This window comes from Sus scrofa, chromosome 11 (assembly GCF_054392235.1).
Source record: "Sus scrofa isolate SSC_HxYL_T2T_F1_AM1 chromosome 11, Sscrofa_HxYL_maternal_Yorkshire_Landrace_v2.0, whole genome shotgun sequence".
Lineage (NCBI taxonomy): Eukaryota > Metazoa > Chordata > Mammalia > Artiodactyla > Suidae > Sus > Sus scrofa.
This window is the reverse complement of record NC_139393.1, coordinates 14,775,899-14,803,640: the sequence shown is the minus strand read 5'-3', so window position 1 is coordinate 14,803,640 and position 27,742 is coordinate 14,775,899. Positions and strand designations below refer to the sequence as shown.

The following is a 27,742-nucleotide window of genomic DNA, read 5'->3' as shown; positions in this document are numbered from 1 at the left end:
ATGAAAAAATCGAATTGTTTGGTGATGCAAAGTATTTTTCTTGGCCCACATGTCAGAACTCGAAAAATGTTTTGTTAGTATATAAAATATTAATGCCTGCTCAGATAACTTTAGGATTTGTATTTGGTAGTTTATCTTTATTATAAAACAAATAAGCTCATTGAATTCAGAACAATATAGTTTATAATGGGAAGTATATCATGAGTGGCAAGCTCTTATGGTTCCAACAGAAATTGTCTGATTTTTTAAAGAAATGAGATAGTATTTGACAAATACAGAAGTGATAGCTTTCATGTTATGTGCATTTTGACCTGGTCTGTCTGTCGTTTTAGTTTATCCTCTGGACTTCAAGCTGCAGGCAGTTCTGTGTTTCCAGGACTTTTGTCCCTCCCTGCCATCCCCGGGTTTTCTCAGAATCCCACGCAGTCATCCTTGCAGGAGTTACAGCATAATGCAGCTGCACAGTCAGCCTTGTTACAGCAGGTGAGCAGGCCGTGCCTGGCATAAATAAAATGGCAACATATGTACCAGCTTCTGTAGTGACAACCTTGCAGCACAGAGAGTGGTATTCCCACACTGGCCAAAAATGGCTCTTGACCCAGTGTCTGGAGATTTGCTGATTAATTCACCCCACATCTATGAATCATTCCTGTCTTCTTTCAGAAAGGTAACAAAGATGATATAATGTCTTCATCTGTATGAATTAGTTTTCCTGTTTACATAGACTTTTAAACCTCAGTTCAGAGATTTTAGAAATGGAATCTTCACGTGACAGTTAAAGTTTAGCTTGTCTTCTATGATTTAAGCTAAAATAATAAACCATTAAAGCAAATTTTCTTTAGAAAACCTACTGACTTTTTTTAAAGGGTGGTAAGCACTTTAAAGGCATTTCTACACATTTCCGCCCTCTGAAGAAGTTTGTTTCATAAAATTTTCTTTCTTTCTTTTTTTTTTTTTTTAAGGGCCGCTCCTATGGCATATGGAAGTTCCCAGTCTTGGGTTTGAATTGGAGCTATTACTGCCAGCCACAGCAACGCAGGATCCAAGCCAGTCTTTGACCTAAACAGCAGCTCACAGCAGTGCCGGATTCTTGACGCACTGGGCTCGAGGCCAGGGATAGAACCCACATCCTCATGAATACCAGTCAGATTTATTTCTACTGCACCATAAGGGGAACTCTGGGTTTTTTAGAAATTTCAAGAGACCAAGCATACTTACCCCACCCCAACATTTTTCTTTCTTTTGTTTTGTGAATATCTGTAGTATGGCACAGACTAAAGCAAGTACAGACCTGATTGAATTTGGCAGTCTGGTAACTCGTGCATTCTTCTTTCTTTCAGGTCCATTCAGCTTCTGCTCTGGACAGCTATCCAGCTCAGCCAGATGGGTTTCCTAGCTATCCTTCAACACCAGGAACACCGTTTTCTCTGCAACCAGGCCTGTCCCAGAGTGGGTGGCAGTGAATATATTTCCATGCATATTCGCTTTCGGAGCAACATCAGAATTGCCTGAGGACTGCAGTGAACAATCTGACAAATGTGAGGTTGGCCGAAAGTCAGGAAATGAGGACGAGGATAATCCTGGGGAAATGGGGATAAGAGTTTTAAAAATAGGGTTGCATTTTTTAAAAATGGTTTTAACTTTGAACACTCCCCTATGTAAATATGCTGACAGTAAATTGTATGGAGAATAGTATTAAAAAGTGTTGAGGGACTCTTTACCTCCCACCCTATGAGATTTTGAGTCGTGTATGTGATCTATGTAGGAGGAATACTAAAGAGGAGGTTGAACTCTTTATAGCCAAACACAGCCTTAAATCTGCTTGTAAAGCATCCATGGACAGAAGTAATAGTTGTGCCTCAGACTTACGGGTTGCATGTGGCCCTGGGGGAGTTCCGACCCTGGGTTTGCATGAGCGGTTCCCATTAGCAGCGCAGGAACTCAGCATCCATGCTCCATAGGTATCCACAAAAGGGAACTTGAGGCCCACAGTTATTTTTAATTCCTGACATTACTGACCATACATAGACTGCTGAATTTAATTCAATGTATTTCAGGTAAGTGAAAATGGTGCTCAATATAGTCTGTAGGATGACTTTCAGGTGTTTTCAACTAAAAAAAAAATACTTATATCCAGAACTACTTTCTTACAGAAATACAAGTGAGGCTTGTGATAATTTGCCTTCAGAACTTAATCTCAGCAGCATCCAAATGAGTGAGGAATGTTTGACTGACCCTTGGGCCACCTCTATTACTCTTTGTGCTCTGGAAGCTCTTGGTGAATGTTTACAATCATGGGATGTAGTATTTCTATTTGTACTTAAAATCAAATGCTTATCTAAAATAATTATGTGACAACAAGATAGAGAAGACTTGCTCTGTTAGTAAATATGCAGTGTGTACTCCTTTTTTTTTGTGTGTGTGTCTTTTCGCCATTTTCTTGGGCTGCTCCCGCAGCGTATGGAGGTTCCCAGGCTAGGGGTCAAACCGGAGCTGCAGCCACCGGCCTACGCCAGAGCCACAGCAACGCGGGATCCAAGCTGCATCTGCAACCTACACCACAGCTCACGGCAACGAGATCCTTAACCCCCTGAGCAAGGCCAGGGATCGAACCCGCAACCTCATGGTTCCTAGTCGGATTTGTTAACCACTGAGCCACGATGGGAACTCCGCAGTGTGTACTCTATTTAAGGATCTGTGGTAGTATATGATCGAATGTCATTATTTTAAGTAAAATAACTGCCACGTTTAGGGGGACAGGGGAGTAGGGAGAATGATTTCCAATCCTGTGATTAAAAATGTAAACTATTGAATCTACTGTAGTACATTTCAGCATCTAGAGGTTTTACTTTTATAAAGATGGTGTCTGGAAGATGTTGCTAATGTATTTTCCTTCCACATGGGGAACAAACTTTTTAAGTCTATTGATAAATATTCCTGTATGGTTAGTTTTTAACAATTTTTTAAAATAAACTTTATGGATATGATAGATATTTTATGTGTTTTATTTGATGCCTGGATGAGTTTTCATTTTTTTATTGCTAGACCTAATAGCTATAATATTTTTGTCTGAATTTAGTTGTAATTCTTTATCTACTAGTGATGCCTATTCCTTTAAATAATATCTCATGTGAAAGCTCTATTATAACCAACATTTGAAACAGACTAATTATGCCTTTAATTTTCTCCAAATAGAGAATGTAACCTCATAATTAATGTTATACTAGTTCCTAGGAATTGTCATCTGTTCCTGTTGGGTCTACACTCAGAAAACACTTTAGAGATTATATTGTATATTGTACCTATATTGCTTATGTATGTTGACTGTTCATTCGGAAAAAAAATTACTGAATGGGTAATCTTTCTGAAGTGATGCTACTATAATAATAGAGATGCTATTATTTCTCCTGTCCTGTGAGCCCCTTTTCAGAGCAAAGGAACATCTTTTAGATGTTCATCTGTTCTTTCAGGTGTCCTATCCATCTTTTAGATGTATTCCTGGGATTTTGCATATATTGTGCACTTAAAACTTTGTATAAAAATGAAGAGAGCATTTTTGGAGCACTTGGAATAATTGCTGGAGCCTGGTTTTGTGTATCCCACAACCCTATGAGAGAAATACTAGCAATCTAACTAACCAGATAAAGAAGCCAAGATCTAAATCACACAGTAAGTGGTAAATTTGAACCAAGTGTTTAAAAATGAACATCCTTTATGTAAATGTTGTGTCTGTATTTCTGATTATTCACAGAATGTGTCTGATTCTCTGCTAGATCTCCAGCAGCAGATTCATAAGATGTTGGATCCGGCTCCTGCTTTTGGAGGCGCCCTCTGGAACTGGTTGACCTCCTCGTGCTGGTGAACATATTCCTCACCATACCCATCATTGTGATCTTAATCCTTTTATTCGGACCCTGTGTAATTAATTGTATTTCTCATTTCATTACATCCCGATTAAAAACTATCAACCTTCAAATGGTGATGGAAGGGGTACCCAGTGTAATGTATCGAAGCCCACTCGACCGTCCCACGAGTGGAGACCTAACTGCTTTTCCCTAACGACACCCCTTTTCAGCAGGAAGCAGTCAGAGGGGTCGTCGCCCCTTTTTCCCAGCAGTTAGAGTCTCCAACTCTAGAGGGGGAATTGAGGCAGAGTATTAACTCAGGTAGTCAGTGTAGGAGCGTGGGCTTCGATGCATTCTTTGATAGGGCCACTGATTAACATTTGTGGCTTAAGGGCTCCAGGAAGTAACATCTCCACAGGCCGTGCTTTATTATAAGAAATGCGTATTCCCCACAGACTTGTGTTTACTATAGAAAATGCGACTCTCTAGCCCACTCCTTAACTGATAAAAAAGGAATGAGAAGAATGGTGACTTAATCTAAGGAAAGAAAAGGACAAAAACAACATAAAACTTTTGGGACATTTCCAACCCGAAAAGCTATATTGGACAAGGACTGATACAGGTAACTGAACAAGGCCAATAGGAGAAAACCACATCTTTCTGGACCCCACACTGGTGCCCCTTTCCACCTCTAAGAGATAAAAATCCCTATAAGACAATAAAGAAGGGGGCTCTTCTCCCCCCTCCCAGCAATCCTGGGAGCTATTTGCTTTCCTTTAATGAAGACGTTGCTTGCTTGCTAAAAAAAAAAAAAAAAAAAGAATGAACATCCTTTATAAGGCATGGAATGTCACAGACTAGCAAATTAATATAATCATACAACTGGATGGACTTGAAGTTTGCAGCCTGGATCTAAAAAGCAAGGGAGGGACCTGATGGTGAAAGACCTTGTAAACCCCACTGAAGAGCTGGGCCTTTGCTCCATGGTCCGGAGTTTGGGAATTTATTAGAAAGCACTTTGCAAAAATCACTTAGGCTGCAGCCTGCAGGTTGAATTAGAGATAGTAAGCTGTAAGTTATTGCAGGCAGTGAGGACTGGCATTATGAGAAGGAAATAGAAATGCCCCTCTCCAATCTCTCCGTAAAGGCCTGTAGTCTGTATAGGATTTGCTGTCAATTCATGCAATTGTTTAGCCTTAATTTTAAGCTTTAGGAAAGAATTTACGCCAAATCGAATTTAATGAACTTATGTTGTTTTTAAAGGTGACACAACAGTAGTAAACAATATCTAATTTGGTTCAGCCAAAAGATTATATATTGGACAATATTAGCATGTAAGTTGGGAAGAGTGATCTAAACTAATATATCCCAAGGTCCTATCAATAGCCATGTGAAAATTGTTCAGCTTCATTAAAATTCAGGTAAATCTGGAGTCCTTGTTGTGGTTTAACAGATTTAGAACCTGACTAATATCCATGAAGATGTGGGTTTGATCCCTGGCCTCACTCAGTGGGTTAAGGATCCAGCACTGTTGTGAGCTGTGGTGTAGGTCATAGACACAGTTCAGATCCTGCATTGCTGTGGTGTAGGCTGGCAGCTGCAGCTCCAGTTCGACTCCTAGCCTGGGAACTTCCATAGCCAGGGGTGCAACCCTAAAAAGGCAACAACAAAACCAAAAAAAAAAAAAAAAAAAAAAAAGTTATAGCTGCCTTGCACGGGGAATATTCCAAGTATTTTGCAGTAACTGCCGATGGAAAGTAATGTTTAAGGGAGTTCCCTGGTGGCCTAGTGGTTAAAGATCCAGTGTGGTCACTGCTCTTTGGTCACTGCAGGTTTGGTCCTTGACCCAGGAATTTCCATATGCCACAGGCATGGCAAAAGAAAGAAAAATTGTATAAAATTTTTAATTATAAATTAAAAAACCCATAACTGTTCTCATTTTAGGCCTTTCCTTAGTTGACAGAATAAAAGTTTAGAAACACGCAGGAGTTCTCTGATGGCTCAGTGGATTGAGGATCCAGCGTTCTCACTGCAGCAGCTCAGGTCTCTGCCGCGGCGTTGGTCCCATTCCTACCCCGGGAATCTCCATATGCCGCAGGTGTGGCCAAAACAACAACAAAAACAAACAAAATCTTCATCGGGAGTGCATTGGGCAGTTCTCTGTCTGCTTTCTTCCCTATCCCTCGGTCCCCTAGGACAAGGGGAGAACATTCCATTAACGTGACCCATGATGGTTTTATATTTTAAGCAAAAGAAGAGGAAGACCTGCAGATGGGCTTATGGTTTCTTCATTTCCTGGGGCTCCCGTTTAGGAACTCGGCTTGTCCTGGGTGCTCCTTACTCGTTGAAATCATTCTCGATTTCGAGGTTGAGATAGCTGGAACATTTTGCAGGAAGAAGGAAAGCAGTTGCTTAGTCATCTTGCAAGGGGATGTGTTTGTTGCAATTACTCTGGAGGCTCTTAAGAGCTGCCACCAGGGAGCAATTATTGTCACTGTTGTTTTGAACCTCGCACCTCAGTGACTGGCGGTGCTGGCGTAAATGGTACTGGGCCAGTGTTAAGGGGAAATGTATTTAGAAATTAGCGAAACCAGCACTTCCAAAACACTTTGTTTTCATGATGCGGAGGGTCACCCTACTGGGAAGGAGAGCAGCTTCCTGTTGCCGCAAAGCTTCTCTATAACCTGCTCGCAAGAAATGATGGCAACGACTTCCTCCTGCTCTTTCCAGGAGGGATGAGTCCCAAAGTGGAGACAACGTGGTGATGGAGTAGAGGCCTGGAGGAAAGAGAACACCGTCTATGGATTGACGGCACAGAACCAGGGATGGAAGTCAAGTTTGCAGATTTGCCACAAACAGGAGAAGCATTAACCAGGCGGGTGGAGAGAGGTCATGAAGATTTGGAGAAACCTAATCAATTTCCAAGGGGAAAAGATACTGTGAAAATCAACCCAACATTCCCCACTTTAGAAAGAAGACAGCTAAGTCCTGAGAAATACAACGCAGCTCCCAGTTGTGGGAATCCTTGTCACGGTGTACCGATGCCAGTCATTACTCGGGTATTTACATGGACTATGCCATGTGTTCCTCACACCGCCCACTCTGGTAAAGAACATTATCATGCCCATTTTACAGATGAAACTAGTGAAGCAGAAGAGATGAAGTCACTCAGTGTCACACAGCTAGGTCATGGTAGAGACAGGATTTCATTAAATCCAGGCAGTGTGAGCCCAGCACCTGCCTCTCACTCACCGTGCCCCTGGCATCATTTCCACATCAAGCCCTAACCTAGGATGTATGAGAAGAATGCAGAGGAAAGCATTTGAAAGCCAAAAGTCTCTGACTCAGGACGTACACGTGTCTGTTTTAATCTGTCTCTGGTCCCCAGCCTCCTTCCCAAAGTTCTAATAGTCCATATTAATTCTTATAATTACAAAAGGTGGATGACAGCCCTGCCTGGTTATTACTGTAATTTGAGCTTGTGCAGAAGGCAATTATGATTATCAAGTAGTTGGCAAAAGTAACCCACAATCTTTGAGGTTTTCACAGTTGAAGTTGCTGAGAAAATAAATACGTGGTTGCAAGAAGAAACACTTGAAAAGACAAGATGAGATAGGAAATATTGGAGGTGGTTTTCTATTGTTTGTTTCCACACAAAGGAAAACAAAATATTATTTAGAGTTGATATCAGAAAAATGAACGTCAGAGGATTAGAAGACTGGTGCATTCAGTGTTGAAATGAAGGCAAAATTGCCCTTGTTTCAAGTGGTTTGATGAAAGAAGGACTCCTGGGACAAGAACCTAGAGATCTAGATTCGAGAAAAAGTGTTATCATTGATGAGCTGTTGTCTTTGATGAATTACTTATTCATTCATTATTTCAACAAGTATCTCGGACAACAGTTAGTGCCTGCATTGTTGTGTATGCTGCAGATGCCGTGGTAAAAAAATAACAGACCTAGTCACTCATCTCCTGGAAGCTATAATGTGGGGTAGGAGTCAGCAAACATTTTCTGTAAAGAGATAGATTGCAAATATTTTATTTATTTTTGCTTTTTAGGGGGCACCTGCGGCATATGTTAAGTTCCCAGGCTAGGGGTCAGATTAGAGCTGCAGCTGCCAGCCTACACCACATCAGCAATCCTGGATCAGAGCCATGTTTGTGACCTACACAATAGCTCATGGCAACACCGGATCCTTAACCCACTGAGCAAGGCCAGGGATTGAACCTGCACCCACATGGATACTAGTAGGGCTTGTTACCGCTGAGCCACAACAGGAACTTCCAATTGCAAATATCTTAGATTTTATCGGCTATACAGTCACTACAGCAACCACTCAGCTGTGTAGATAGGGTGAAAAAGTGACCAAAGACAATATAGAAACAAATAGACTTGGCTGTTTATTTATAAAAGTCGGTGGAAGAATAAATTTGCCTGGCAGGCTGTAGTTAGCTAACCCCTGGTCTAGAGAATGAAACGAACATTAACTGAATAACCATGCCTGTGGTAACATGTGCAAAGGCCCTGCGACACTTAGGACACATATAGCTTGGTGTGGATAGAAGGCCAGTGAGGCTGTTGCTGAGTAAAGAAAGTATCATGTAAGTGAGGCAAGCAAGGGCAGGAGAGACAGACTCCTGGTCTTTTAGGACACTTGGGATTTTAGTCTTTACCGTACTAATAGTTGGCAGTCATTGGATTATGTTAATCAAGATGCTGGGATGACCAGACTCACTCTGAGTGTTATTAAAATGAATTGGATGAAAGGCCTTCATCTGAAACATAAGAGCAGACATACTTGGCCCTGTGTATCGGACAGCTCATTATGATAAACAGGTCACACACGTTGCAGAGAAGTGTTTTATAAAATATAAATGATACCAAAAACTACACCAGGACATTTTACAGGAAGCCCCCCAACCAGCGGGTCATGTGTATACTTTTGAACTTCCCCTGTGGACAACGGCAGTCTGAACTCACCAAAGAGCTCGTTTTGTTTATGTTAACAGGCTTCCTTCACCGGGGTAACGACTCCTTAGGGTGCTCAGGAAAGCGGAGGAACTTCTCTCAGTCTCTCATTCTGTCTTTCTCCTCTCCCTCTCCCAAGCATATCTGGGTGCTGCCCGGAGCCCCGGTCTGGCTCCAAACCCATGAAAAGTTGTCAAGCATAAAAGCCCCCCCAAGAATGAGATGGATCCTGGGGCATCCTCCCCCGAGAAGCAGGACAAAGAGAATTTGGTGGGTAAGTTCCTTTTTCTTGCCTTAAGTGTGTTGTATGGAGATTAAGCAAAGTGACGGTCCTATCATTACACTTAGAGCGTGAGCACGAGGTAGACTAATCTATGTTGAGATTGGCCTCAGTATTCCTGAGAGCCCAGGATTTTAGATTCATTGCTTCTCATGGTTTCATTTGCTTCTTGAAGAGCAGTCTATGACTTGACTTGCTCTTTTTCTTAAGTGTTAGATGAAATTTGTGTTTACCTTTGCACTCGTTTTTTTTTTTTTTTTTTGCATTAAATAGCAAAGATATGTTGAACAGGCTAAGATCATTTCTGAATATCATCCGTTGATGCTATGATTAAATAGAAAAGGTAGTTTGAGCTGCACCATGTTTGATACCTGGAGAGAAGTTGAGGAAAATAAAACTTAGACTGTAAGGAACAACTTCTACCTCAGCTACTTACTTTCTATTGGCTCTTTTGTATTACAAAGCATTGTGTTCCCATTATATTTTAAATTCTACAGTAATTCTGAGGTAGGTTTTTTTATTACCTCATTTCATGGTGAAGAAAACTGGGTCTTGCAGAGTTAAAAAACCTTGTTGAAAGTCCAGAAAGTGAGGATGAAGAAGATAATACTGATATTGGGATGTGTGTGTGTGTGTGTGTGTGTGTGTGTCTCTCTCTCTCTCCCAAGTGCTCTATAATTTGTTTCCAAAGAAGTCAAGTTAGAAGGAGAGAACACTTTGGTATTATCGGTTTATAAAAGCAAGTATACATTTAGGAGTATCCTCGGGAATTGGAAAAGAGGATTTTTCTCTTGAAGTAGGATAGCGACACTGGTGTATCGGAGGCTACCTCCTTTGGAAGTGCAAGTGGGAAGTCTCTTTAAAAGCTGCCTTCACTACCTTTTTAAACAAGAAATTTCACTTTTTAGCTTGTATTTAATGGCTTAAGACATCCTCTGGGTAAACAGCAAGATCGAAGCTTGTATCACCAGTGAAATATTTAAATGCATTTACAGGTTTACTTGGTTTTGATCTTTGAAAAACCTGCATGATCACTGAACAAAGAGAAACAGGGCTTATATGTCACAATTCTGATGCCACGCGCTTTAGGTAGTTAAGGAGATGGGTGCAGTGTCAGCCCTTCTTTGACTTATGTGTGCCCTCCTCTGAATCAGGCACATCATCCAGTCCTTCAGGCTGTACAGAAATTTCTGCTCACAAATGCTGAGAGAATTAAATAACTGAATCCTTGTTCCCACCCTCAGCAGGAGCCTTCTGCAGGCTTGTCCCAGCTTGCCTTTTTTTTCTTTTTTTTTTTTTTTTTTTTTTTTTGGAAGTTCCCAGGCTAGGGGCTGAATCAGAGCTGCAACTGCCGGTGGACCCGCTGAGCAAGGCCAGGGATCCAGCCTGCATCTTCACGGATAGTAGTCAGATTCATTTGCACTGCACCACGACGGGAACCCCCGTCCCAGCTTTCGGAGGCCACTAGGGTGCAACTCTTCCGGACTCCAAGTTCAGTGACGTCACAGGGTCGATTAGAATCCACGGAACGCTGTAAATGAGGGCTTTTCCCCAAGGGCCCAGACTGTTATTAGTACCTCTACTCATTAGCCTTGGCCATGAAACCCCACCCCGTTCTATTGCTTTAAAAGTTGAAGTGAAGTTAATTGGAATCTTGACTCTTTCGATCTTAGAAATTCTCCTCAACATTCATGTGCAAAAGAATCTTCCTGGGGGAGATTTTTCAAACTCAGATTCCTGGTCCTCATCTCTAGAACTTCTCATCTCTAGGTCTGGAATGGACTTTCTGCCTCCAGAAACGGTCCTAGGCTGCTGAGGTTGCCAGACGGAGACCATACTTTGAGTCACACAGTATGTTTTGTTTGGCAATTCTGCACTTTTTCCTAAAAAATGTTCTTGACACTAGCTGTGTGCATATTTAGGAGAAAAAGGCAGGGGGTCAGATGATTTACAGGTGGTAAAAAGTGATAACCCATAGGGTTTTCCTTTATATTTTGTGTTTGGTGCTTAAAATCCTTGATTCATTAGAGAAAGAAGCAGGAGGTTGCTGAGAGCCCGTGTCACTGTGTGTCCACAGGCTTGGGAGTGAACAAAGAGGGAAGAATCTGTAACCCCACCTCCCCAGGCCCAGGGAAGGTGACTGTTCTTACTCCACACAATTTTTATTGTTCTCCTGGAAAGCATCTGGAGAAACACAAAGGACATTTTTTTAACTTGGCATGCTTAGTTTTTTTAATTTTAACATTGCTTTTGAAAACTATCAAGGTAGCAAAAAATAAAAATTCTCTGAACAGTATAAACCAGTCATACTTCCATCACTCAGAATTAACCACTTTTAGTATTTTGGTTAATTTTCTTCCAATATTTTTTTACTCTTTTTTTTTTTTTTTTTGTCTTTTTGCTATTTCTTTGGGCCGCTCCCGCGGCATATGGAGGTTCCCAGGCTAGGGGTCGAATCGGAGCTGTAGCCGCCGGCCCACGCCAGAGCCACAGCAACGCGGGATCTGAGCCGTGTCTGCAACCTACACCACAGCTCACGGCAGCGCCAGATCCTTAACCTAATGAGCAAGGCCAGGGATCGAACCCGCAACCTCATGGTTCCTAGTCGGATTCGTTAACCACTGTGCCACGACGGGAACTCCTCATTTTTTTTTTTTTTTAACTAAGAGGGATTGTACTGTCCGTATAATTTTGCATCCTATTACTTTATTCTTTTAACAACATACCATATATTGGTATATTCAGGTCCCTTAAGGTGATCCCTGGCCCGGGAACCTCCTCATGCTGTGGTTGCGGCCAAACAAACAACATACTATAGCGATTTTCTCACGTGTTCGTAACTTTAAAAAATTATGATATGATATGGGGTAGATTTATCATGGTTTGTTAATTATCCCTCCATTGTACTTTCAGGGTGTGTTTGATATACGGCGCTTACACGGAACATTATCATGAGAATACCTGGGCATAAATCTTAAGGACGACTCATTTGTATTTGTTGCTATTGGTGGTCATTTCAGACAGAAAAGGGGGGATGAGGAGAGAGGAGAATGATGCAAGGAAAACATTTGCATTTTCTCTTTATTTTCTTCTTATAATTGTGTGGGGGCTGAGGGTGTAAGGACCCATGATGGAAAAAATGGGAGGTTGTGTGGTTCTCTGCTTAACTGACTGTTTTGAGAGCAACCAGAATCTCCTCTGATGGATCCGTCTTTCCAAACAAGAAACATCAAACAGATCAATAAATCCATCTATTACGTTGCTGAGCAATGTTTTTCTTTTTTCTTTTTTTTTTTTTGGAACCTAAATTTAAAAAATTTTTGTATTATTTGTTTTTATTACTCTATGAATTTAGTTCATTACTCAGTGAACGTTTCTGAGTAATGAACTAAATTCAAAGCATTGAGGGTGTCACCCACTTCCCTCGTTCAGTGAATGGAACCAGAATCTCCAGTGTTTCAGGAGATGGAGATATAAAAATACAAAGCCTGCTCTCAAAGCACTAAAAATCTACAGGAAACCTAACTAAAAGTGACAAAGTGCTGTGAATAGTGACGATAGTGAGTGCTTTGGACACTCAGAAGAGGAGCCCGCCAGGGTGAGGGTAAGATCAGAACGTCTTCCTGGAAGGGAGCACGTGGGCCTAGGGGACGCAAAGGCGAATGTGAGGCACACACAAAAAATCAATTGTCAAAGCAAAAATGGAACCAGACAACATTAAACAGGCAAGAGAGAAAAGCTGTGTGTGTGTGTGTGTGTGTGTGTGTGTGTGTGTGTGTGTGTGTGTGTGTGTGTGTGTGTGTGTGTGTGTTTCCTAAGACCCGCGGCACTCACAGGCTTGCCTCCGTCTCATTTCCTAGGCATCAAGAGTAAAGGGCTGGGTGTGTGTGGCTGGATCCTCTTTTCCCTTTCTTTCCTGTTGATGGTCATAACCTTCCCTGTCTCCGTATGGATGTGCTTGAAGGTAATTCCCTGGGAAGTAAACGGGGGTCTCTGTGAGCTGACGAACATGAGGACTCACTGGTCTCCCTTAACCTCGCAGATCATCAAGGAGTACGAACGCGCTGTCGTCTTCCGCCTGGGACGCATCCAAGCCCAAAAAGCCAAGGGGCCAGGTATGAATGACACCGCGGCAGCCCTGATAAGGATCGAGGGCACCTAGGACTGCTGCCACTGTCACCAACATTTTCCCTGGCAGCATTTACCGAGGGGGAGAAAATCACAGGAAGCCAGGGCCCTTGCCTTTCCATGCAGTTGAAGGGTGCTGTCTCCTTAAGCGAGTTACTGGGAGTGGCCAGTAGACCACTAGCTCGGCCGGCTGGGAACCTAGACCTGTTTTCCAACACTCCCTCTGAGAGTTTCAGTGCCGTGAACAAACGGTGGCTCTGGTTACCTTGGCTGGACGCCACTTATTACCAGAGAGTGAAGGAAGAATGAAGGAAGGGAGCAAATGGCCAAGGCAGAAAATTTAGTTATCCAGGAAGAGTATTCCAGGAGCTGGGTTGTTTGGTTGTCTTTTTAGGGCCACACCTGCAGCATATGGAAGTTCCCAGGCTTGGGGTCAAATTGGAGCTGCAGCTACTGGTCTGCACCACAGCCACAGCAACGCCAGATCCGAGCTGAGCTGCATCTGTGACCTACGCTGCAGCTTGCAGCGACACTGGATCCATAACCCACTCACTGAGCAAGGCCAGGGATTGAACCCACGTCCTCGTGGATACTAGTCGTGTTCATTACCACTGAGCCCCCATGACAATTCCCAGGAGCTGGTTTTTGATTCTCACTCTTGGAAAGAGTTAAGAGAAAAGTCAATGTTAATTTCCTCTCATGGCAAGTAGACTAATAGAGACAGAGAGCTGGAAACCTCTGTCCAATTCCTTTTGTCAAGCGTGGTCTTTATATCCATCCCTTCTCTATAGGCTTAGAATAAAAAATGTCCCAAACTGTTCATGCTATAAACGGAATTCCCTGGTAGCTCAGTGGATTAAGGATCCAGCACTTTCTCTGCTGTGGCTTGGGTTTGATCCCTGGCCTGGGAAACTTTGCATGCCTCAGGTGCGATGGGAAAAAAAAAAAAAAAGGACTTTTTGTTTGTTTTTTGCAAGGTGTGGGGAGAGGTACCAGTACTGAAGCTCTCCAGGAGTAAGATATTGATTTAATACTCATCACTTCTCTTGGTGTATATTTAGTTGAACTCTATGCAACTGCTACTGTTGTTTTCGACACACCAAAATGACAGTTTCATATGACAAATTTTAGGCAAGGTTGTCAAAACAGCATCTTGGTAGGCACATGGAGAAGAAGGATTGTTTGCTGTTGTTCTCTAATCACATTTGTTTTCTGTCCCCCGATACGATGTGTTTAAGTAAACTCATCCTCCCTCCAGCTGCACTATAGGATCTCCACGGGCAGGACTATCCTTATTCCCTTGTGTGCTTTGCCCTTGGCCCTGCACTGTTGTATCTGTTGCATGAAAATAAATGAGAAACTTCAAAAGAAGAAACTTAGGAAAGCTTGGCCATTTCATTAGTATAATCCTACTTGTCAAATAAGGGACCTAAGAGAAAGAGGGTAAGAATTGTTTATTATGGACAGGCTTATGAGTTTGTTCAAATAGCAGTGTTAGAATTATCCAGCTGAGGAGTAACAGAACAAAGTTAACCCCTTCCTAGTCCGGTCACATCAGGTGGGGGCCAAGATTATAAGGGAGAATAAAATTGGAAATTTGAAAGAGGTAAAATAGCCATGACTTGGAGGACTCTAGAGAAAAGTGTCTTTTAAATGAATTTTCCCAGAAGATTTTGCCACTAAATGTCCCAGGATGACAACTCTTGTCATATGTGTCTCTGGGGCCAACGAGTCACTGCAGAATGTCCTGAGAGCCAGAGGGAAACAGGCCAGATTGCTAATGGAAAACCTGCCCACTTCTGTGACTTGTAATTATTCTCTAATAATGAAAATATTCATAATAAGAGCTGCTACTTCTCGAGCACTTAATACGTACCTGGCTCCGTGTTCAGTGTTTTCTTTAATTATCATATTGACTTGTGCTCAATCTTCACTACTGCCATATAGATACTAGGTGATGGAAGTGCAGAAAAATTAGATAAATGTTCCCAGGTCACAAGCTATTTAAGCGGTAGGGCTAGAACTTGACTCTCTCCAGTTCTAAGGGCCATGACCTTAACTCTTAGCACCCCCAAAAAAGTAAAGTAGGAAGTAATCCTCACCACAAGTCTTGGAAAAGTTTAAAGACCAAAAGAACAAAAGCTCCTTAGCTGCATTAGTACTCAACCTAAAAATTTGTTTCTTTTTTGAAAATAAAACAATGGCACAGAAAGTTCCTTGGTGCCTGAGTGGGTTAAGGATCCAGTATAGTCATTGCTCTTGCAAGGGTTCGATCCCTGGCCGGGAACTTCCACATGCCGTTAGTGTGGCCAAAAAAACAAAAAGCAATAGAAGAAAAATCTTTCTGGTATTGGAAATAGATTGGTGTCTGCATCTTGCTGATGTGCGTTGTGTGCTTTTTTGGAGGGCCACGCCCACAGCATGTGGAAGCTCCCAGGTCAGGGATGGAACCTGCATCACAGTAGCAACCCCCCACCCAAGCCACAGCAGTGACAATGCTGGACCCTCAACCCACTGAGCCACCAGGGAACTCCACCTTGTGGTTCTAATCTATGTAACTCTTGCTGTACAGAATATTCTCTGGGGCTATGTTAAGGAGTCATAGGATCTTCAAAGGAGTTTCCTTAGCCCTATCCTTGCCCCCAACCCAATACTCACAATTTGGAGAGAAGTAAAAGTACGTACAATTGAGGAATGTTATTGTATGTGAACCAGAACAGAGTTACAGAGAAACTATAAATTTTGTAATACATTGGTTTTAGGGACACTGAAATCTTGGGAAGATTTTAATTCTAACATTCCTTGAGCACTAATGAAAATAAGTGAGAATGTTGACAGTCACTGATATTCAAGGTCAAAAGTCTATTGCTTCAATTTTTTTTATACAGATACCTTTAACACAGGGAAACCAATTTCCAAGCCATCCTTTTAAATAAATGTCAGATTCAGTACTGAGATAGACATAGGTTGAATGTTTTATACAAGAAAATCCAAGAATTAACTGTCAAATGTCAATGATCTTTGGCTTCTTATTAAAAGATTTTAATTTCAAGGGAACCACTTTAAGTCATTGACTGATGGGAGGAAATAATTTCTCCAAAGGTCTAGGTATACATTTTAAAAATTATCTGAGAAGCACTTATAGTTTCATGAAAATTAAGTATTCCTAGGAGACAATATGTTGCAGTTATTTTCAGTAGGGTGACATTTTAAACCATATTTTCTGTAGTTTTTTTTTGTTTTGTTTTTTTTGCTTTTTGTCTTTTCAGGGCCGCACTCGCGGCATATGGAGGTCCCCAGCCTCTGGGTCCAATCAGAGCTGTAGCCACCGCTGGCCTACACCACAGCCACAGCAACGCGGGATCTGAGCTGCGTGTGCAACCTACACCACAGCTCACGGCAACACCAGATCCTTAACCCACTGAGCTGGGCCAGTGATCAAACCCGCAGCCTCATGGTTCCTAGTCGGATTCGTTTCCACTGAGCCATGACGGGATCTCCTTAAACCATGTTTTCTTTTTCATAGGTTTGATTCTGGTCCTGCCCTGCGTAGATGTGTTTGTCAAAGTTGATCTCCGGACGGTCACTTGCAACATTCCTCCACAGGAGGTAATGCTGACTAAAGATATATTGCTAGAAAGAAAACCAGTATCTTCCTGTTATGTGGACAAGTGAGATTTTATGTTTTAAGCTATAAAGAGAAGGATGGATTCTTAGAGATCTGCTTGTGGAGCCCCTAGGTGACTCCTGAAACTACTGGGCTTGTTTCATCAAAGGAGAATGAAGCCCAGGGAAGGGCTGAATGGCCAGAAGACTTGGAATGACTATGTGGGAGGGAGGCGGAGAGAAGAGAAAGAAGGGATACAGATGGCAGAGAAGCTTGGGCGCAGAATGACGGCAGATGCTTGGGAGAATGAAAAATCACTGTACGAAGGAGCTGAAATTAATTCATTGGCTGGTTATTATATTATCCCTTCCATCACCTTCTCAGGAAATGTTTTAGGAATATCTGTCTCACTCACCTCTGCTTTACCTTTGTGTGTGTGTGTGTGTGTGCAACAAAGTGGGGTGGGCATGGGGAAAGAGTACCCAAAGCACAGGGTCCACCCGTAGTTGGATTTCAAATAATTCGTTTCCATTCCTAAAGTAGTGCAACTAAATAACCCAAACCAGTAACTGGGCGCTAAGGAAGAGAAGCGGCATTGCTTAATAATCATGCCACTTTCTGATGAACAAAACAATCTGAGAAAAAATGTGTGGGAGCGCAAAGGGAATGAGAAGAGAGAAAAATCAGGTTAGGGGTCCAGAAACCTCAATCAAGACACAACAGTGAGGCCTCCATGCCACTGGCAGCGACTGCAGAGTCCTTATTTCAGAATGCACCCCTAGTCATGAGAGAGCTTAGGATGTTTAGGGACTTATCATGGGCCTTTTCTGGCTCCATAGTAAATAGTTCTAGGGCGAGAAAGGAGATCTGGGCTCTGTTTCCGTGATACCCCCAAAGCCTTATTTGCTCCAGAGTAGCTGTCATGTTAATTCAGAACAATGAACGCAGAGCCTCTATAAAGATAACTTGGTTTTTCATTCTAGAGTCTAGAACATGGTCTCTGGTGCCATCTATGTTTTCTAAGCAGCACTGCAATTCACAAGCTGGATGAAACTGAGAAGTGAAAAGATTGCAGGTATCAGGGAAACTGGTGTTCCAGCTCTGTAGAAGGCAGAATTCCAGCAGAGGTCTGCCATTACATTTTAAAATGGAAATACCTCATCTCCCCTCTGACTATGGGATGCAAGCCTTCCTGCAGATGAAGTTACAGGGTTAGGTACAGATCTCACCTGTGTAAGAGTTTTGTTATCAACCAGGCTGATGATATTCCAGCCGGGACAGATAATTGGTGATGCTGTATGAGTTTCATTAATGCTCCCCTCCTGTGGAGGGGGCTGTGGGGCTGGCTGGCCCTTGGTCGATCACTGCGAAAGGCGTAAGCATGTGATGTCCTGTGCTCTTGCTCTCCAGATCCTCACCAGGGACTCTGTGACCACTCAAGTGGATGGAGTGGTCTATTACAGAATTTACAGCGCGGTCTCAGCAGTAGCCAATGTCAATGATGTCCACCAAGCCACGTTTCTGCTGGCTCAGACCACTCTGAGAAATGTCCTAGGGACACAGACCTTGTCCCAAATCTTAGCTGGCAGAGAAGAGATCGCCCATAGCATCCAGGTAAGGACACCAAGAACCAATAGCCTGCATCTTTAATCTGCTCATTTTAATTATCAGTAAGTCAAAGCACCTCCCATGTGTGTGTACAGGCATGCGCGTGCATACACACACACACCTGCTCTAATCAGTTGGGGCTTCGTTTCGGGAGTTCATTTCTTTATAATCGCAAAGTCCAGATTTAAATATCTGAGTAGGAGGAGGGGACTGCTGGAATTGTGCACATATCCATTTTCTTTGGGATTCAAAATCATGAATTAGTATTGTACACCTTAGACTTTTCTGATGAGGTAAGAGACCAGAGTTAATTTTAGTTAGATGACTCCCAGGTGGTGCTGCCATTTCTCAAGCAGCTGTATATTCCTGCATTTTGGTGCAAAGTGAAAGTTACGACTCGATAGATAGACAGCACAGGACTGCCGTCCCCCGGAAATCCGACTTCGTGTTGCTAATGACACGAATGGTCAGTGTGATTATAATACTGATGAGGATGTAACAGGTATCCATCTCCCTTGCATACACCCGAGATTACACACAGTCACGTTTCTATATTTTCTTAAATCAGTTACATTTGGGTTCTGAGCCTGCCTTCGGTAAGTCAAGAGGGAAATTCACTTTTGGTCCTTCTTGGCATCTCCTCTAGCCCCTAAGGTAGCACAAAGTCCCTGGGGTTTTATGAGAGAAAGACAGTTGTGCATGACAACTCTCCATGTCATTTTAAGAGCCCCACAAATTTGGAGACTCAGATGTTCCCCCGTCACAGATCACTGGTTTCTTGTGAGGTCCCCCCCTCCTGGGGGTCTGTGGGGATCCCAGAAAGGCGAGGGCTCTCTTGCTGTTTGGTATCACGGAGATCTCTGCCTTCTTCCTTTTGCGGGATCTACCCCTCTGATCTCACTGTTTCTCAGGCACCCTTGCTCATCCTTCCTCCTCCAGGATAACCAGCAAGGTATCTCTGTGGTCTTAAGCTTTTACAAAGGATGAGCATATCTTTGATTGTTAGGCTTCTTCTGCTCTAAAAACTATGCCTTGCTACCTGTTTAAAATTGGCCACAGGCCAGAGGATATACAGGGCAAGACAAATTATATCTCAAAAAGTCCTGGATGAGGAGTTCCCACGTGGCTCATCAGGTTAAGGATCTGGTGTTGTCATTACTGTGGCCTAGGTTCGATCCCTGGCTGGTGAGAGAAATTCCACATGCCATGAGTGCAGCCACCCCCACCCCCCAAACCACAGTTATAGTATATATCGAGTCACTGGGAGGCACTGACAGATAACTTAAATGTATTACTTCCAACATCTTATGACGGTCTTGAAAGAAAACCTTTTATGGGTATGAAAACAGAGACTCAGAAAGGTTAAGTAATGGACCCAATGATCTATAGCTGCAAATGGCAGAGCCAGGACAAAATCCACTGCTGCCTGCCTGGTGCCGGTGGCAAGAAAATGTAGGATGTTTGCTTGAATCTAGACCAATAGTACATACTTAATGAGGGACGAATTGGGATGCACCTGCTGAGAGACCACCTGTTAAAAGACCTGTCAAGATTTGTTCCTGAGTCCTGCCTGGATTCACTTCAATTCCAGCAAACAAGTGATGAGAACTCCTATTCCCTCCCCCAACCGTCTCACTCCAGGTGCTGTAAATGCAGGAGAAAAGAGTACATTTCCTGCATATATAAAATACATTAAAACGTAGATCCCATCACTTGTCTTCTGATCATTGTCCTTTCTTTTGACCTGGAAACAGACCTTACTTGACGATGCCACCGAGCTGTGGGGGATCCGGGTGGCCCGCGTGGAGATCAAAGACGTCCGGATTCCTGTGCAGCTGCAGAGGTCCATGGCCGCGGAGGCCGAGGCCACCCGGGAGGCCAGGGCCAGGGTAAGGGCGACGCTGTCTGCACTGGAGGCCAAGCCTCCCAGCCTCGGAGCAGGCAGAGATGGAGCTTGGGAGTTCTCTTGAGGCTCAGTGGCTTAAGGATCCAGCATTGTCACTGCAGTGGCTTGGGTCACTGCTGTGGCATGGGTTAGATCCCTGGCCTGGGAACTTCCACATGCTGAAGACAGGGCTAAAAGGAAAAAAAAAAGGATGGAGCTTGGCAGGAAGCTTGGGGCCTCTCAAATTATTGTGATGAAAAGGGTTTTTCTTTTTCTTCCCCACAGTTTTTACTGAGAATTTCCCCCTGAATTAAAAGATAATGGGCAGCTTAATGTACCTTGGGGAAGAAATAGGTCTTCGTCAAGGGCACTTAGCAACATAATCTGACTCAACAAGGCAGGTCCCCACCCCGGCCACACAGCAGAATCTCCTAGAGAGAAATAAGCAAAGCAAATGCTACCTCCTAGGCCTCACCTCATACTTAGTGAAGCAGAGTCTCCAGTGGGCCCAGGAAGCTGCATTTTTATAAATCTGGGGAACCTGATGTAGCATCTTGGTGCCTGTCTTTTGCACATCATCCAAATCTGTTAATTGAAATGGAAAGGATGACGTCAGTCGGGTTAGAATTACAAGCTGTGAGGGCACCTTGGCCTCCAGTGTTCTTGAATCTGTTGGCTCTCCAGCCTTCCTCTCTGTGTGGATGGGTTTCCTGAAGAATCAGAAACCAATCAGATTAGAAGCCTCTGCATCCCTCTTTTGGAATCTTAGGCAGTAAGGAAGGTTTCGCTTTACTTCTCTCTCATTTATCTGTTGAGATCCAGCCACTTCTAAGCAATGGACTTAGGAGGCACTTTCGAACACAGGCAGTGAATGCCCACGGGCGGGGTGGCCAAGTGCTAAGTCCTTCGTGGGCAGCCTGAGAACTGGAAGAGGAGCAGGGTACTGAGGAGAATTCTAGCAAGGGTTTTCACACTGGCACTTGCTGCCACTTGTAATCAGAACTTGAAACAATCCTTACCTTGTAAGAATGAGGCAAAACTGGCAACAGAAATAAATTTAAAAAACGACCATCTAGGATAGGTAAAAAGGAGAGAAAAAAGGACAGGTTGGAGACCCTGAATTTCAGATGGCAAATGATGAGACTTCAAGGTGATTCAAGGACATCACGCTGGTGGATGGACCTGTTTGTGTTTGGATTAAAAACGGTGTTTTTATTTTGTTTGAAAATGAGCTCCAGGGCCTCATAATTTGTAATCCCCACTTCCTGCAACCTCCTTACGTTTCTCTAATCACGTTAGGATGTGCACCTCTTCTCCTTGCCAGGGAAGTAAGTGCGTGAAACATGTGTGGCCAAGCAAGGGCTGGGAAAGAAGTCTCTGTACGGACCCAGCAAAAGAAAGCAGCAGGCGCAGCTGTCAGCTTTTATTTGTAAAGTCTTTTATTCCTGGCCTTTTAGGTCCTTGCAGCGGAAGGAGAAATGAATGCTTCTAAGTCTCTGAAGTCAGCCTCCATGGTGCTGGCCGAGTCCCCCATCGCCCTCCAGCTGCGCTACCTGCAGACCTTAACCACCGTGGCCACGGAGAAGAATTCCACCATCGTGTTTCCTCTGCCCATGAACGTGCTAGAGGGCATTGGTGGCATCAGCTACGATAATAACCACAAGAAGGTCCCTAACAAAGCCTGAGGGTCTGCGGCAGCCAGCACTTGCTCAGGGAGGCGTAACGATTCCTATGCAGAACCCAGCAATTAGACGGGTTGAGAACTGCAACCCTATTCAAGCAGAGTAACTCCACAGCTGGAATAGCATTAGCAGGGAAATGCCATAGAGGCTATAAAAAGGGGGGTGGGGGGAAGAAAAGGGCTCTATTACTATTACTTTCTGAGAATGTTAAACCATAATTTCCATTATTCTAACCCAGGAGTGGCTTTCCCAGACTTAGAGCAGGGACTTTCTCGCAGTAGGGGGAAGAAATCTTTGCGTGACTGTGACTAAGATTTCAGAATTACTTTTTAATGGGTTTAAGAAGCACTCTAGATATTCTGCAAAGTAACACGGACCTTGTATTTATACTAGCTCTTTGCTTTCTAATCCCAAAGAAATTACTGGCTAAATTTCCACTCGTTACAGCAAAACCTCAGAAGGCTTAAAATTATAATCGATTTTGGTGTTAAAGACGGAAGAGGTACTGAGGTTTCCAGCCGCAAACGGATCAGCACCTGCTCCAGGAGGCTCGCACGCCACACTCACCTGACGAGAGTGGTGGCCGATCTCAGCCTCCCAGCGCCTTTGTCAGAGGGTGAGACCAGACAAAATGAGGCTGCAAGCTCCGGTCAGCTGATCTGCTTACAAGTGAGAACACGTGTAAAAGGTTTTGTGGGTTGAAATCACTGGGGACGATCAGCCTGTGGACTTTAGATTTTCGCCCTCTTGTTAATCCCAGGAGCCACAGCAATCAAGAATTGTCTGTCAGCTCTATTCTCCCTCTCCAAAAACAAAACAAAAAAGCCCAAACCTCTTGAGAATAAAAAAGCTATAGAATGTGAATGTATTTAAAAAATTGCTCTGTTGGAGATTACTGTGTTGCTATGGTGCAGTTTTCTTTGAGCAATGGGCTAGAAGTTTTTAAAGCTCCCCTTTATCGAGTGTCTGCTGTGTGTCACACTGTGCTCAGCCCCATGTGGACGCTAAGAAGTATCCTTATTTTATAGATGAGAAGGTGATGTCAGGAGGCTGCGTCACTTGTCCAGAGTCCCTCAGCTAGTGAGTGCTGGGTTGGGATTTAAAAGTAGGTCTGACTCCAAAGTTCTTGCCCTTAAACATCCTTGAGTTTTCCTGGGGGGCGGGGGAGGAAGGGGGTGATAGACCTTCCATTGTTTTTTTGGCTTCAGTACCAATCTTATGGGTTCTAGAAGTCTGGGTGCTGACTATGGTTTTCCACTGTGTCTAGGACTGTGCACACACACATGCTACAGGAACTCCCACACACTCACACGCCCCCCAGGTGACTCCCACTTCACATGCCTTCCCTCCCTCTGTCCCCATCTTGGCTCACACCCCCTCTGCGAGCTCCCCAAACACACATCCTGTCAACATCCGGGTATGACCTGCATATAAATGCAAAATGGGAATCCCACTCAATCACTGGCTTCTAACCTATTTTTTCCCATGAAACCAAATCATACTTGGTATGATTTTGGGGCAAGTCACAGCTTATGAATTCGTTCGTAGATTGTATTGCCTCTAGGACTGTAGTAGTCATTTTTTACTCAGTGAGCTTCGTATTTTTCCCTTATAACCCAAATACTTGCATTTTAACAAGAATTGAGGGCAGACAGATCATGGCTTATCCACATCAGACACAATCTGAGTCCATGAAGTCACACTGTGAAGACACTTAACCAGTGTCTACATCTCATGACCCTACATGTCATGGACAGTGATGCAGAGATGCAGCATTCAGCCCTGTTCAATCTTTAGCATCGCAATAGGCCAGTTATTACATTACTTACTAACAGCTGATTAAAGAGGGCTCCTTTGAAAGTAAGTAGATCTGGGGGCCGAGGGACCGTGGAAGAATCAGAAAGGTCAGGGTTCTCCTGAAATGTGAACGTCAAGGATGAAAGTCAAAATACAGTCACACTGGCTTCCAGAATAAGGCTAATGCTTTTTGTTCTTGTTTTTTTCTTCTGGGGGAGGGAAGCTGGAAGGGAGGGCAAAGACGGGAGGGAGCAATGATTGGCAACCTCTTGGGAGAGAAGGAAGTGTCCAGTCTCCTTGAGATGCACCCCAGCACCACAGTCATCCTCGTCCAGACTTTTTTTAACAGCAGAGAAGGGGCGACACTGCCCACAGTGCTGAGGCAGAGACTAGAGTCCCTGTTGTTGCCCCGGGCATTGCCCCTTAGTTGCTGGGTGAATACAATTTCTATCGTCTCGTGGACATCACGCACTGTTGACTCGAGGATCTGGCTGTGGAACCGGGATCCCAGGAGAGGTGACCTCTTGCCAGTCTTAAATGGGCAATGGTCGGGGAGGGGCACGACCCCGCTCCCTCGTGCCATAATCCTCACTCACCTCCTCAGCCTCCCAGCCTCTCCTTCCCTCCCTTCCTTCTTCTCCCGCCTCTCGCCTCCCCCCAGCTCAGTCCCTCCTCCACACGATCCCCAGAGAGTTCAACAGGTCACTCCTCTCTCTTCCTGTCTGGACGTTTCCTACACAAAACTCTGTGATCAAGCCAGCAAAACCTGGACTTGACTGTCCTAAAGGGGGAAATAAAGCTGCCATTACAGCTCTTTTTTAGACGTACCCATGAAACGCACAGGTGTGGGGCCCGAGTTTGGAACGGAAACAAATGGGACAGAGGCAGCATGTGGGGCACACCGCCATCCGCCAGCACACCAATCATTTTGGTGGCTGCTTCTTCATCCCTGGAGATTTTGGGACATTCTGTCATTTAAACCAGTAGGTAACTGTAGTCAGCAAGAACTGCGTCATGGAACATTATCTAATACTCAGTGCCTGTTAAAATGTCCCCAGTTGTCTCAAAAAATACCTTTTTTACCTGCGGGTGGCTTGGGTAAGAATCCAAAGCCCTCACAAAGAGGGCATTTGCTTCATTCACCTCTTAAATTACATTTAATCTAAACATGTTCACATTCCCCATTTCTCTCCATGCCATTTGTTTGTTGGAGAAAGCAGGTCGTTTGTCCTCTAGAATGTCCCCTCTGAATTCCATTGATGTCGTTTAATATGTTTCTCTAGCCCCCGGTTTCCTGTAAACTGGTTTATTAGCCCTGGAAGGGTGATTCTGGGCCGATTTCTGGCAAGAGCTGGTGTCTCCCAGTAGGTCTGCCTGTGTCCCATTAGCTCGCCGAGGGGCTGGCTAGCTCCCTTTGAGTGTTGTCGATAGTCCCCTGCTGTTAGGTCCCCCAGCAATATTTCGCATAACATTTTTAGCACCTATTTTGCCCAGATACAATCTTCTCATTGAGTGGAAAATGGTATTTTTCCTTTTTGGCCATGCCAGACACATGGGGAAGTTCCCAGGCCAGGGGTCCGATCTGCACCACAGAAGTGACAAGGCGGAATCCTTAACCCCTAGGCCAATAGGGAACACCTGCAAATGTTATTTTTTCTAATTCTCAATCTCTCAGATTTTTCTCCTGGCAATCTCTTATAAAGAAGAATTTTTGAGGGAGGAGGCAAGATGGCGGAAGAGTAGGGGGACACACTCACCCTCTCCCACAAACAAACACACAAAAACCACATCTACAGGTTAAAAGACTTGCACAGAACAGCAATCAATCGCTGGCAGAACCTAAACTCCAATAATAGCAAGAATCTCGTGACCTAACTGGGTAAAATAAGAGAAAAGAGGAGAGTGAGAGGAGAATCGGGGCTGGACGGGCGCTCCTGAAAGGGAACTGTGGAGGAGAAAGGGATCCCACACCCGGGAAAGTCACCTACTCGATGGGAAGATCAACCGAATCGGAGGAATCTCCAGATGCAGAGAAGAGCACAGCAGTAAGTCGGAGTTCTGAAAAGCAGAGCGAGAACCAAACACATCATCTGAACTACTGGCACAGTCACCAAAAACAGAGGCGCTTGGGTGGGGGCTGGGCACCGAGACCTCGGCTCCGGACGTTAGTCCCTGGGAACGGGTTGGGGTGGGCAGTGCGGAGACTGCTTGTGGGGGGTCTAGGAACCAGTCTGTCAGGTTTGACGCGGCAGAGACTGCCTGGGAGACTAGAAAGCGGAGCATCGCGGAGGGAGGGAGCAATATACTAAGGGCTGGGGACTGGAAAGCCGCATCAAAGGGAACTGGGAGAAGACCTGGATCTGCAGGAGAGACAAGGTGCCTGTGTTGGGGAGGGGAGAGAAGAAGGGGTGGGCCACCATAGAATACTCCCCATGCCACAGCGAGCTCACTTGCCCTCAGCTATCGGAAAGCTATGCTTCCCAGGGCATCCACCCCATGCAGGCACCAGACCTGGGGCTGCCTGCCATCCCGGGGGGCGGGCCTCACCATTTGCCCAAGCCGACCACCGCAGGGGCTTTGCCTGCCCTGGCCTGCTTGCCCTCTGGAGGGGCTACACCCCTGCGGAGGAGCACCCAGCACCACCAGCCCCTGGGAAAAGGCCTACAGCCCAGAAAAGCTAGAACAAGCTCGGCTGGGCCATGAAAAATCTGCCTCCATTCTCAGGCAGTCCTTCCAATTCTGACTGCCCTGGGGAAGAGCCTCTTGGGTTCTCAGCAGCCCAGCTATCCCCTCCAGACCTCGGGGGGGTGCTGTACTCCCACGGAACAGCTGCCCAGCACCCCCAGCCCCCTGCAAGAGCCCCACAGCCCCAAAACACCAGAGCAAGCTCTGCTCGGCTGAGTGAAATCTGCTTCCATCGCAGTGTGGACCTCCCAGTCCTGTCTGCCCAAAGGAAGTCCTCCTTTGCTTCAGAGAGACCCTGTCAGCCCCACCCACACTCAGGAAAAGCCATGCTGCCTCAAAGACTGACCAACAATGCCAGCCCTCAGGAAACATTCTACGGCAGTGACAAGGCAAATACTGCCTGGTCACAGAGAGTACAACTCCCCCAGGAAAAAGAAAACAACAAGCAAGATGAAGAAGCTGAGAAACCACCCCCACTTAAACCAACAGGAGAACTCACCTAAAGCAGTCAACAATGAAACAGATCTCTGCAGTCTGACAGACCTGGAGTTCAAAAGAGAAACAGTGAAAATACTGAAGGAATTAAGAGAAGATATGAACAGTAATGCAGACACCCTCAGAAAGAAACTAGAAAATATGAGGAGCCAAGAAAAACTAGAAAATTCATTTGCAGAGATACAAACTGAACTAAGGGCAGTAAAAACCAGAATGAATAATGCAGAAGAACGAATTACTGATGTGGAAGATAGATTAATAGAAATCACCCAATCAGGACAGCAGACAGAAAACCAAATGAAAAAACATGAAAGGAATATAAGAGACCTATGGGATAATATAAAGCAGGCCAATCTACGCATAATAGGAATTCCAGAAGGAGTAGAAAAAGAAGGGGATGGAAAATATATTTGAAGAAATTATCGCTGGAAACTTCCCAAATCTAAAGGCTACTGAGTTCAAGATACAGGAAGCACAGAGGGCCCCAAACAAGTTGAAACTAAATAGACCCACACCAAGACACATTATAATAAAAATGGCAAAAGTTAGTGATAAAGAGAGGATCCTAAAGGCAGCAAGAGAAAAGCAGAATGTTACCTATAAGGGAAACCCCATAAGGTTATCACCTGATTTCTCTACAGAAACTCTACAGGCCAGGAGGGAATGGCAAGAGGTATTTAAAGTGCTAAAAGGAAAAAAATATGCAACCTAGAATACTCTATCCAGCAAGAATATCATTTAAAATAGAAGGGGAAATAAAA

The 27,742-nt window shown here is 44.3% G+C and overlaps 2 protein-coding genes and 1 long non-coding RNA gene across 12 annotated transcripts in view; 2 read left to right on the top strand and 1 right to left on the bottom strand.

Annotated features, from left to right (window-relative positions):
- PROSER1 (proline and serine rich 1) overlaps nucleotides 1-2,989 on the top strand; it is a 31,581-nt gene extending 28,592 nt beyond the window's left edge. The window contains exons 12-13 of the mRNA XM_021065266.2: nucleotides 333-483; nucleotides 1,341-2,989. Coding sequence (XP_020920925.1) covers nucleotides 333-483; nucleotides 1,341-1,463 — 274 coding nt within the window. The 3' untranslated portion in view covers nucleotides 1,464-2,989. The remainder of the gene's footprint in view (nucleotides 1-332; nucleotides 484-1,340) is intronic.
- LOC146398540 (uncharacterized) lies at nucleotides 110-1,580 on the bottom strand. Its single transcript, XR_014819318.1, has 2 exons — nucleotides 1,292-1,580; nucleotides 110-498 (listed from the first exon to the last, which is right to left on the bottom strand). It is a non-coding gene; the product is annotated as an uncharacterized LOC146398540 (long non-coding RNA).
- On the top strand, nucleotides 2,912-23,976 carry STOML3 (stomatin like 3). 10 transcript variants are annotated; one of them, XM_084981553.1, is made up of 10 exons: nucleotides 2,912-3,669; nucleotides 3,774-3,918; nucleotides 4,301-4,467; nucleotides 8,954-9,088; nucleotides 12,955-13,058; nucleotides 13,137-13,209; nucleotides 16,749-16,831; nucleotides 18,240-18,443; nucleotides 20,192-20,326; nucleotides 21,780-23,976. In XM_084981553.1, exons 4-10 carry the CDS (start codon nucleotides 9,037-9,039, stop codon nucleotides 22,005-22,007), a joined length of 879 nt encoding a protein of 292 aa, XP_084837679.1. In that variant the 5' UTR covers nucleotides 2,912-3,669; nucleotides 3,774-3,918; nucleotides 4,301-4,467; nucleotides 8,954-9,036; the 3' UTR covers nucleotides 22,008-23,976. The 10 variants fall into 10 exon arrangements, with proteins under 10 accessions (XP_084837679.1, XP_020920933.1, XP_020920931.1 ...); XM_021065274.2 differs by lacking the exon at nucleotides 4,301-4,467; XM_021065272.2 differs by having other exon boundaries at nucleotides 3,774-4,467.
- Nucleotides 23,977-27,742: the final 3,766 nt, after the last annotated feature.

Bases quoted from the DNA above. Each gene is read 5' to 3' on its own strand.
- STOML3 (XM_021065270.2), top strand. From the start codon at position 8,777: ATGTGTATACTTTTGAACTTCCCCTGTGGACAACGGCAGTCTGAACTC. The intron at 9,089-13,136 runs GTAAGTTCCTTT...TTAACCTCGCAG, and splicing joins GGACAAAGAGAATTTGGTGG to ATCATCAAGGAGTACGAACG. The intron at 18,444-20,191 runs GTAAGGACACCA...ACCTGGAAACAG, and splicing joins AGATCGCCCATAGCATCCAG to ACCTTACTTGACGATGCCAC.